The sequence below is a fragment of the Camelus dromedarius genome, chromosome 25, assembly GCF_036321535.1.
Source record: "Camelus dromedarius isolate mCamDro1 chromosome 25, mCamDro1.pat, whole genome shotgun sequence".
NCBI lineage: Eukaryota > Metazoa > Chordata > Mammalia > Artiodactyla > Camelidae > Camelus > Camelus dromedarius.
Genome location: NC_087460.1, coordinates 6,575,710 through 6,587,183, shown reverse-complemented (window position 1 = coordinate 6,587,183; position 11,474 = coordinate 6,575,710). Strand labels below are relative to the sequence as shown.

Here is an 11,474-nt window from a genome sequence, read left to right as displayed (position 1 = left end):
ATTGATTCTCTCATTCAGGTATATCCTATCAGGTCATGTGCAAATACAGAGCTTTTTAAATCTTCCTATTCATTGTTTTTCTAGCTTAGTTATATGGCTAACACCACCGGAACAACGTTAATGAAGAGTGTAAATAATTGGCATCTGTGCCACTTTCCTGACTTCAAGGGAATGCCTCAAGGATTTTTCTACAAAATAAAGTGCTGGCTTTAGAATGCGTGTGTGCACGCGCACGCACACACACACACACACACACACACACACACACACACACACACGTATATGTATGTACTTTATCCCGTTAAGAAAGTATCCTTGCATTTTTGCTTTTTTCAAGAGTTTTATGTATTCAATTTTTATAGATGTTTCAGGTGCATTTGGAAGGAACATATATTTTTCCAGTATCAGTGTATAGTGGTCAATATGTATACAAAACATCTACCATACTGACTATATTATTTATATCATCTACAATATAACTTATTTTTGTCCAAACTTGCTGTCTTATACTGAAAATTGCCTGTTAGAGTCACCTTTTATTACTGTGCGGTCATGTATTTCTTCCTGCGCCCCCTATAATTTTTATATTATATAGTCACTGTTATTTACTGGATAGATGCAGAACTATTCAATCTTCATGGTAGTATTTGGCTTTTAACATTGTAAAGTATCTTTCTTTGTCTCACTTAATTCTCTTTAAGCATATATCTTCTTCACGTAGTATCAGAATCGTCCTCCTCACTTAGAATCCCTGTTTTTTGTTTTTGTTTTTGTTTTTTGCTTGCTTTTGCCTTGAAAATCTTTGTGCATCACTTTACTTTCAGCATTCTGTGACTTTCCTGAGTTCAATCAACCTCTGTTTTACTTCAATCTTTTCTTTCCATTTCTGTCTTTTTATGACGGTGTGAGGGCCTCTAATTTAATTTGCAGCATCATATTACAGTTTCCTTCAGCTTTATGGCTATTTCCCATTTGAGGTGGATGAATTTTTGTAGGTAGAAAACATTTTACTCACATTCTTGACTTGTTAAAGCAGTCTTGCATAGACGTGATCTGTTTCTTTCTATTCCTATTTATGTATTTAATGGGCAAGGTCCCTGGATAGAGAGCTCCCTCTTCTGTCAGCTCTGCCCTCTGCTTTGCAGTTTTCCTTTCATGGACGGTATTGATATAGAAATGGGGAGAGCAAAGGCGTGACTGTTTCCTCTTTCATTTCTCCAGAATCCGCAAACCCTCCAAATTATTCCTTTGCTTTCACACTTACATCTCAAAGAGGTACTGCCCTATTTTTGTTATCTGCTTCTCCAAAGGAAGAAAGATGCTCTCCCAAGTTTCTCACATCTTGTCTTACATTTCAAAACCTTTTTCAGAGATAGGAACTACCAAGCCCAACCTATGTTACGTATTTTGGAATTTATTGTTTCAGTCTTATCTTTGTAGGTTGATAATCTTGGTACTTCATCTGTGTTCTCTTTTTGATTTTTTATAGAATATTTTAAGGACTAATTTCACTAGCCTAACCATAGGCTTCAGTAGCAGCTGGAGCAAAAGCTCTATTAAGAGTTTTTTTCTCTGCTTATAGATAATTTGAAGGTGTGGCGCTCTGTGTCTCTGGAGATACCGAAGGGGCATGGATCTTTGTGGCTTCATTTGTTTTCCTTATAGATTCTATGGATTTGGGGGAGCGTTGGGGGGACATTTGGAATCAAGCAACCATCTCTGCAGTATGAAACAGGGTGTTTATTTATTAAAGTACTCTTTCTTTTAGATACTTAACTCTAAAATCTATTTCCTACCCTTCACCAGTAAAAGCCTGTATATTTCATTAAGTTTTCAATGAAAAAGCATTCTAAAATGTTAACCTGAGGTTACTGTGTTCTCCATGTGTACTTTTGCTTTCTTGAAGCCCCATGGTTATTTATTTAGTGTTTTAACAAACAGCCGTAACTTACAGTAGCTGAAAAAAGTGCTGGACCAAGTAAAAATTTTACTGGATCAAGTAAAAACCAAGAGCATCACATTAGATTGTACAACATAGTTTCATATTGCTAGAGTAGCTAGAAGCTTCTCTAAAGCAATGGTTCAGAAAGCCTGGGCAGGTAATCGGAAAACGTTGGAAGTCCCAGTTAGTACCACGTGGAGATGTTTTATGGCATTGCTTACAATGGCAAGTACTCTCAATCCTGAGATGGATCCAGTCCCAATTTCTTCCACTAACGCATGGTAACATTTTGTACATTTACAACCCAGTGAAATTGCATTTGATGGCAATCCAAATCTAATTTAGATAGACATTATCAACAGAATTAGTATTTCTGTGTTGTATCACTGAAGGCTGGAAATATAAATGATAAATATATAAATGATTATTTAATTTATACTTCTAAGAAAACAAATGAGCAGAATAATGGCAGCAAGCTGCCAAAATAAGAAGCCCTTGATCCTACTTTCAGCTGTAAACATGCCGATTCGACAACAATTCGTGGATAAATTCCCTTTGTGAGAAATTCAGAGACTAGTTGAGGAATACTGCATCCTAGATGAGTGCAAAACTATCCACTTTGAAGCCAGTGGGGAAAATTGAGACACTGTTTTGCTATAATTTCTAGCACCAGCACAGTGTCAAAAATCAAGGGAAAGCTCCCAGCTCTCAGCTTTCTCTAGGGATGGAAGAGGAGGACTTACTGGAAATGCCCCACCTTCTCCAGGGCTACCCAGAGGACTGGCTTCTCTCTAGCCTGTTTCAGAGCGCTAATAGCATAATTTAGCCACTTGGGCCAATGAGATCAGTGACAGTGGGGCAGGCTGGCAGTCACCATAGCCCACAGCCCTTCCCCTCAGCTTAGCACAGAGTAAGTAAACAAAAATCTCCAACTCCCAGCTTCTCCCTAGGAAAGAGAAAAGGTGGGCTTCCTGTCCCCTGCCCCAACTTTTCCAGGAGCTACCCAGAGGGCCTGCTTCTGTCTAGCCTGTCTTGGACCCAGTAGTCTGACTGCAAAGATGGTCGTGTAGGATTAAATCTTGCCATTTGCAACAACACGGGTAAACCTTGAGGGCATTAAGCTTAGTGAAATAAGCCAGTCACAGAAGCATAAATGCTGCGTGAGTCCATGTATATGAGGTGTCTAAAGCAGTCACATGCACAGAAGCAGAGAGTAGAATGTTGGTTGCCAAGTCTGGGTTGGGGGTGGTTACGGAGTTGCTAATCAGTGGGCACAAAGTCTCAACCGTGCAAGACAAATAAACCCTAGAGTTCTGTTGTAGAATTATATAAGTATTTACATCTATTGTCCTGAATTTTTCACTCAGTGTAATTGTTTCCAACAGAGGTAGAAAAAAAGCATTTGATAAAAACACACCTACTCTTGATGGTTTTCCGCAAGCTACATTAAGTATAACATTTTTTAAAATGAACATTATGCTCTAAGATTAAGATCAAGACATGGGTGTCTACTCTGACCACGTGTACTCAACTTTATATTGAATGGATCTTGCCACTGTGATCAGGCAGGACAAAGAAATAAAGGCATTTTGCTTTGAAAAGAAACAATAAAGGTATGGCAAAATCACCTACACCGAAAATCTAATGGAATGGATACAAATGCTGCTAGAATCAACAATTTCATACAAAATCAGTTGTATGTATATTCTTGCAATGAAAAACCAAAAATTGAAATTAAAAATATAATTTATAATAGAATGAAAAACAGTGGAATACTTGGGGGGAAATCTCATAAAAATATTTTAAAAATCTGCATATTAAAAACTATAAACATTACTGAGAAAAACTTAAGAATAATGAATACAAGACATATACTTTGTTCAAGGGCTGGAAGATTCTCAGCAATAAAATCATGTGACTCATGTAACAACATAAATGAATATGAAAACAATTACACTGACTGAAAGATTCAGGACAACAGATGTAGATACTAATAATTCTATTTATATAAAACTGTAGAAAACGTAAATCTATAATAACAGAATGCCATACAGCAGTCACCTTTGGGGGAAGGGGCAGAGGAAGGTATTCTAAAGGCGCAAAAGGAAACTTTTTGGGTGATATATGCGCTTCATACTAATTGAGATGATGGTCTTACAAAGTACATATAGCAATTCATCTAGGAAGCTGACTATGAGAGTCCAGACTTTGGCCCCAAGTGGTTTATGCCCCTCCCACGTGCAAAATATACTCCTTCAAAACCTCATTCCATCACACCATCAGCTCAAAGTCTAGAAGTCTGTCAGGTCCAGGAACGGATGCGGATGATACTTGCCAGGTGTAGCTTCTTAAACTTAGCTTCGTGAGCACATCTATTCTCAATTTGAAGACATGTGAAACTAACAATACTAGAGTTTCTCCCCTTAGGCACCCAGCATCCAAAGAAAGATAAACTTTGTAGACATTCTTGTTCAAAATATTTGTGTGGGGTATGAGGGAATGAGAGACACAAAAGAGGAGTCACTGGTTTATAGTAATTCTGAAATTAAGCTGAGCAAATGTTGGGACTTACTTGATTGGGACTCAGTGCTGCTCTTACCGAATAGTGATTCTCCATAATTCTTGGATCCACTCTCCAGGATCTTGGTTCTCTCCTCTGAATAATCCTTTCTTTTTAATGAAAGGTAGCACTTGTTTGTGACTTCATAATTTTTTTAGCATGCTTCCTACTTGCAAATAATTGAGGGAGCCAAAATTCTCATCTACGCACGTTTGTATGTATATATGTGTGTATGTATGTATGCATACATGCATTTTTACTGTCGCTACCATTTCCAATTCTAGTTGGCCTTGGTTCTACTGATATAATTATTTTAAAAATGTTTTGGGGTCCCCTATGAATCTTACCATGGTTCACTCCATTCACAAACCCCACAACTCATAAATCTCTTTGAGCTTTTCTACATAAATCTTCTGTGAGATGGCAAAGCAAAAATGCCTTTAAGCTTCCTAGAAGCCTTATTGTTTAACCAAGATAATCTATAAAGTATACTCTTTATAGATTCTTGGTTTAACTGAATAGAGGCTCTACTTGTTTAAATTTTCTAAATTTAGCACAATTTGCTATGCACCGAAACACAACATGTATTACATACATTCAAGGTAACAGATAACACAAAGTAACAAGATGAAATTAAGAGAGAACAAACTGACTTTTAGCAATATCATTTTGTCTTTTTTGTGTGTTTTTTGCACATTTCTTCACCTTCTTCTCTTTGTTCCGTATCTAACATTGAGATAGTCCCTCAGCTAACTCCTTCCATATACATCAGCCCATTTCATACCAAAAAAAAAAAAATGAGAGCAAAAGAAGAATAAATACCTCTTCCCAGAGAATATATCGGGAATGTCATGTCAGAGGGGAAAAATATTTTGTGTGAAACCTTTATATAAAAAAATCTTTCCTATGCCAAGGGCTACAAAGATATTCTCAGGATGAAAGAAAGCAGCATGCAGGTAAGGGTGGGAGGAAGAATAATAAAAATGAAATGGATCAGATGGTCCTGGGTTGAATTTGACTAATATGATGGGGCCAGTTGTGAGAAGGACACTCTGCCATGGGTAACCAGTGTCCCTCATTCAGGCCAGCATTTTCCATCATAAATACCCTGAAATGATATGGGAGCCAAAAAAAAAAAAAAAATCTGAGCTATAATTGGGGGGCAACAGGAATTTTCTTCCCTCAGTGACGACAATTTTGACATAGATTACTCTCTGAAATTAAGCATCATCTGTCATATTTAACACCTTCTGTTTCCTCATTGCTTTTGAAATCTGTGAGGTTGGGAAAGTCCCATCCAGGTCACAGGTATCAGAACTCATTGTGTTCCCACCCCTTCTTTGACCCACTCAGAAAACCACCAATAAAATGGGCTGCTCCCTAAGTCCCCCATTCTGGCCTAAAAAAGGGTAATTGTTTAGTATTTGATGCATACATTTTAGGAAAAGACTTTTTGGGACTGATTAGAGATTAAACACTTTAAAGCACATGGAACAGCAGCTTTTTTTTCTTTCCTTCCCCTACTGGATAAGCATAAGGCAAGACAGATCTGTGCAGTGAAGAAATAAGTATTGTAAGTTTGTGTGATCAGGGCTTAGATTCCCTTTCCCCTCCCACAATATGAAAGCAATCATTTGAGAATCACATACTGGGCCAAAGACTTCAAATTTTTCTGCAGAACTCCGTAGCAGCAAGAGAAGACCCACTAATGTGTTCCCCTCTGAAGTCAAGTGATGCATATGAGGATGCTGATTTAGGGTCCTTACAGCTCTACGTTCAAACACATGGAGATATCCAGAAAGAATTAACAAAGAACATTAAACTGATTTTCACTTCCAGAAAAAAAATGAGGATAGGACTTCCCAATTTAGTATGCCATACAAAGGATTGAAATGGTGTTGATATGCATTATTTGGCATGAATTAAGTTTTATTTAAATTTTTAAGAGATTTTACAAGAACCTATTCATAAAACTATAACATTCAATATTTAACATATACATTAAACATTTATGAAATTCTTTATCTTGACTCTTTACAATTTCAGGGATAGGCACACAAGTTTCATCAATTTTAAAACACATAGTAAAACCAAAAATTCTAACTATGTATGGTGATGGATGTCAATGAGACAGTGTCTAGTTATTGTTAAGTTGTACACCTGAAACTAATATAATGTTGTGTGTCAATTACATCTTGATAAAAAAAACTTTTTAAACAAGTGTTTTCAAATATGTGAAAAATGTATGAAAAGACACAGTTTTGAAACACTTTACAGATTCCAGAAGTAGGTAAGTAGTAATAATATGTTGCTTATCTAAGTAATACTGGATCTTTATTGCCAACCCCATCTGTCCCATGAAACAACTAAATAAGCCATTGCTTACAGATGTAACGATATTTACTTCTGCAGTTTTCATCCAAAACACTGTAGCTTGGGTTATAGATTATGCAGCTTTTTGGATTTACAGGGTGGGATAATAGAAATCTGTAATGAAGAAGAAATTTTTAATGTATGGGAAAAGGAAATGAGAATGTTCTAGAATGATTTTTTGTTGTTGTTAAATGATAGAACTTTTAAAAGCATTTGAATGAGATTACCATATTGAGTCATTATCTTTTTTTTCCCATTCAAGTTAGTTTTCACGATTTCAGAGTATAATGTTACACTCAGTTATTGCCTCAGTAATCAGTAGCATTGAGGTTGCAGGTTTTTTTGTTTTTGCTGTGGTTTCTAATGGTTTTGATATTTTATAGACTTTGATTTTGTTTAAAGGTGTATTAGCTAGGCTAGGAAAAATATCAGAGCATAAAATGTGTCATTGTATGATGCTGTCAATTCCATGTTTATGAATGAGAATTAGATTGGATGGTTACAAATACACATAAAATAAGCCCAGAATATTTGAAACATGGGAGGATGCTGAGAATATTGGGCTCCACCGAATTAAGAAAAATAATGGATATGTTGTTTTTTCCTGGGCTGCTTCTGTATGTGTGAGAATGTGTACTTACATGTACATGTCCAAGTGCTGGTACCCGGGCAGGAAAAAAGGCATATATCAAAATCTCTTCTAGAGTCACAAGTACACTAACTTCACATTCCTTGGGCGTACACTTGGGTGTTATGGATGGGGCTAAAGTTGTTATTCGGTTTCATCTATTCTCTTTTCTGTATTTTCATGCCTTGAGCAGGGTATCTTAGTCATAGTGTTCCTGGATATTAATATTCTCTGGTCAGATCTAGGATAAACTCAGAAAGAACAGAGAAAAGGTTTGACTGCCAGAAACTTACAGATCTTTGGAGAGGGTGGAATTATCCTCCCACAGCCAGGCACGATGTTCTTCACTGTAAGAGAGTCCGATCCAGTAAAGGTACGAACTGGGGCTCAGAAAGTGCTGCTTGGAAACAGAGACAAACACATTAATCTACTTTAAATCCACTCTAGGGATAATGTCGTTTTAAGAAGCTCTGTGCCCAGTATCAGATTCAGCTTTTCAATTATACAAACTAAAATCGGTTTTAACTTCTAATTTAAAAGGTGTTGTTAGTCACATGCCTCATATTTCTCATTCATTGAACCCATTCATTTATGGAGGAAAAAAATACCACAAAATCTCACTACTTGAAGGAATGAAAAATGCTACCAAGAGAGGTAGAGTTCATAGTTCACTTCCTTCACAGGGAATCGACAATCAAATCTGATCCCAAATCAACAGTATCTTGAGAGATAAATCTTAGTGCAACATCTGCAGGCAACTAGAGAAAATGTTCACTTTTTCTTAAGAATTGAGTAATTGTTTTATAATACTTTTCACATTCATTCCACATTATAACCAAGAATAACAACAGCTATATAATTACAAATGAATTATAAATTCAGTTAAAGAACTAAAAATTCAAAGTTCTTTGAATAAAAATAATGACCTATTATTGCTTCCTTGAATTCTCCCTGAAAAGTTTCTTGTGCTTTATCTATCACATCCCTGTAATTTAAATCTTGGAGAAATGTTGTGTCGATTTTGTGACTACTTTTAAGTATAAGAACTTTAGTTCAAATATAACCATTCATTTACTATCTGATTAAAGACTTGAATCAAAGTATTCAGCTTACTTAGATAATATATGTTCCTAGGTCAAAGAAAATGTAGAAAATCAGAATTAAATACATGCCAGTTCATTTCTGCTTTGCATCTGAAGTAGGCTGGAATTATGAGAAGCACAAAAATTGCTACTGTCTTTCCATGTTTTTAATTCATTAGAAATGAAGTAACAGTTGCACTGGTACCCAACCCACTTTTCTTGGCAAGAACAGCAGTCAGATCCTAAGGAAAAAAAAAAAATAAAACATGACTTATGCATTGGAGATTCATTTTTTTTTCAGTGTTATTTACTCATTAAAAAAACATTTGTTATTTATTTATTTATTTTTCTACAAATATTCTTTGAGAATTTAGTACACACATCACATTTCAGGGGATATTAATGTCAGATATGACCCTACCTTCCTGGAGATCTATGGAGGGTCCTGGAGAGAATGTTGGCTGATCGTTTTGTTTAGCAGATGCTGTAAGAAATGAGTAGAAATTGACCTCATCAAACAAAAGTTTATGAAATAACAAAACACTATACATTAGTAAAATAAAAGCATTATTATAAAGTAGTTTAATCATAGTTTCTATCTTTATATAGCCTTGCCCAGAAAAACTTACAATGTTTCAACAAAACTCCCAAAGCAGCCATCAACAAAAGGCATAGTACTCCTAAGATCCCTGAAATCAACCTCCATGGAGTGGTCTGAAAAGCTGTAAAGAAAGAAAGATGGGTAATAATTTGAATAACAAACCCAGGAGCTGAAGTTCTTAAAAGCAGAAACCAGTAAGAGAATCCAAAAAGTTCTTTGGTTGGATGACCCTCTCACTTTGCCCATGAAACGTGGGGAAATGAAGACATCCCACTCAGAAGTCCACCGAATACCAACATTTTTATATGATGTATTTTGTTCTTCAGTGAGATTATCCACACCTTTTCTCCTCCATCAGCTCCGTCTCAATAAAATATATTTACCATTTATTCTCTAGTTTGACGGAGAAGCTTAGATATCTGTAGTAAGAAGAGCTTCACGGGCACTAAGTTCTATTTTATCAGCTTATATAGCAAATTCTTACTTTCACAACAACAACAAAATCACAAGATGGAGAGTATGATTCCCATGAGGTAGAGGAGAAAATTTAGGATCCATTGATAATGCTGCTTTCTCAAGGTATGAAAGCTATTAAGTGTCCAGGTCAGAAATCAAATGAAAGTTTGTCCAGTTGTTCAGAGTATCTCATTCAACATATTCTGTCATTGTCACAATAATACTACGTGGGACTGTGCCCTTCTGCTAATCTCAATGTATTCACTGCTTTGAGAAATACCAGGCTTTGTAGAAGCTGTACCCAGAGCAGAAGACACAGGCATACGCCGGTCCTGGTAGGATGAGACATTTCCCAACCAACGTACGGGACCTTGGGGACCTGGGTTCATGTCACAGCACGCTGAATTATGATACATAAGCAACCATTATTTACAGAAACCATTTTTTACATTTATTACATTTTCTCATACCAAACATTACTTGCTTATAGGCATTTCTGCCCAAACAATTTAATATCAGAAGATTCTGCATTAACATTACCACACTCCCAAAGAGTGCTGTCATTAACAACAGTCCACTGTGTCAAACTGTGAATCTGGGTGGTTTAGAGATGTCACAACACAAATGATACACTTAAAAAAAAAAAAAACACTGTTAAACATCGTGTTGTTAACATTTAGCATTCTATATTTATTTCCATGCTGGAATTCTGCTGTTTATATTTTCTCCTGGCAAATTCAGATTCCCATCAGAGCCATCCCATTCAGAACCCACTCTATAAACCTGTTGGAAAATCTGCACTAATGTTCCTGAGTTACAGAATGAAGAATTAGAAAAATGAAATTAAAGTAGAAAGTGTTGATACAGGGGAAGCCTAAAAAGACCCGCTTTTTAGCGTTGCCTGAACTCTTTCTTAAAGCATTGCCATGAGATGTCGTTCCTGGTTATTTTAATTTTTTAATTTTATGACTTGGGCTGCACGTACCTGCCATGTGGAATGTTGTCCCGATGTCGCGATGCGGGTTAAGGCGCGACCTGCGTCTGTTCGGGAAGTGCGGTGTCACATCGCGGAGCTGAGCGGGAGCCCAAGGGACCTACAAGCGGTGAGTGAAGAAATTGAGGAGAAAAGCTGTGTGTTTCAGTGTGCCTGTACCATCTGTTGATGAGACACGGATGTGTAGTACGAGCAAGAAGCAGTAAAATCACTATCTTCTAAAACTTTTCTGGAACCGCAACACAGGAAGTCCTCACCCACCTTGCGCAATGCCAACCCTTTGACAGGCACAAAAGAAGGCGAGAGGGAGGTTACACTTCACAGTTTGAACATCAAAGTCATCTTTAACAATTACTTGGAAAACAAGGGGAAATAGGACTAAACCAAAGGCAAATTTACTTAGTATAGTAAAATTCCACACAGAAGTTTCCTTTTTTAATAATGAGAAAAGTTTATTATTTCCCTTGGGCCAGTTAAACACAGTTTAAAGCACGTGGCATATATTAGCTCATTTACTCCTGAAAATGACTTAATAATGAAGATATATAAATATACCAGTTTCACCGATGCAAAAACTAAGGTAAAGCTATGTACTAGACCAAGGTCTGGTCAAGGTCACTTCAGTTTGAAACCCGGGTAGTCTTTCTCTAGGGCACACACGTGGTACATTTCAAGTCAAGCCTTTCCCTCTGTGTCTGTATGTTTGTTGATTTTCATTTATTTTCTTTAGTGCAGAGTGGTTGGAATTTTCCATCTCTCATTCTGGGCTTCTGAATCCTGTCTTATTAACCCAGGGATGGAAAGCAAAGATTAAAAAAAGGTAGAACCAGAGGGACTT

General features: G+C 36.6%; 1 protein-coding gene across 4 annotated transcripts; it reads right to left on the bottom strand.

Moving 5' to 3' along the window:
- Window positions 1-6,410: 6,410 nt before the first annotated feature.
- On the bottom strand, window positions 6,411-10,848 carry LOC105094218 (natural killer cells antigen CD94). Of its 4 annotated transcripts, XR_004134082.2 has the most exons (7): window positions 10,628-10,848; window positions 9,215-9,307; window positions 9,007-9,069; window positions 8,676-8,827; window positions 7,797-7,903; window positions 7,517-7,717; window positions 6,411-6,989 (listed from the first exon to the last, which is right to left on the bottom strand). XR_004134082.2 is itself a non-coding variant. In XM_031444099.2 (6 exons), exons 1-6 carry the CDS (start codon window positions 10,632-10,634, stop codon window positions 6,869-6,871), a joined length of 543 nt encoding a protein of 180 aa, XP_031299959.2. In that variant the 5' UTR covers window positions 10,635-10,847; the 3' UTR covers window positions 6,411-6,868. The 4 variants fall into 4 exon arrangements, 3 of the variants coding, with proteins under 3 accessions (XP_031299959.2, XP_010984498.2, XP_031299960.2); XM_031444099.2 differs by lacking the exon at window positions 7,517-7,717 and having other exon boundaries at window positions 10,628-10,847; XM_010986196.3 differs by lacking the exon at window positions 7,517-7,717 and having other exon boundaries at window positions 7,797-7,900; window positions 10,628-10,847.
- Between the last annotated feature and the right edge of the window lie 626 nt (window positions 10,849-11,474).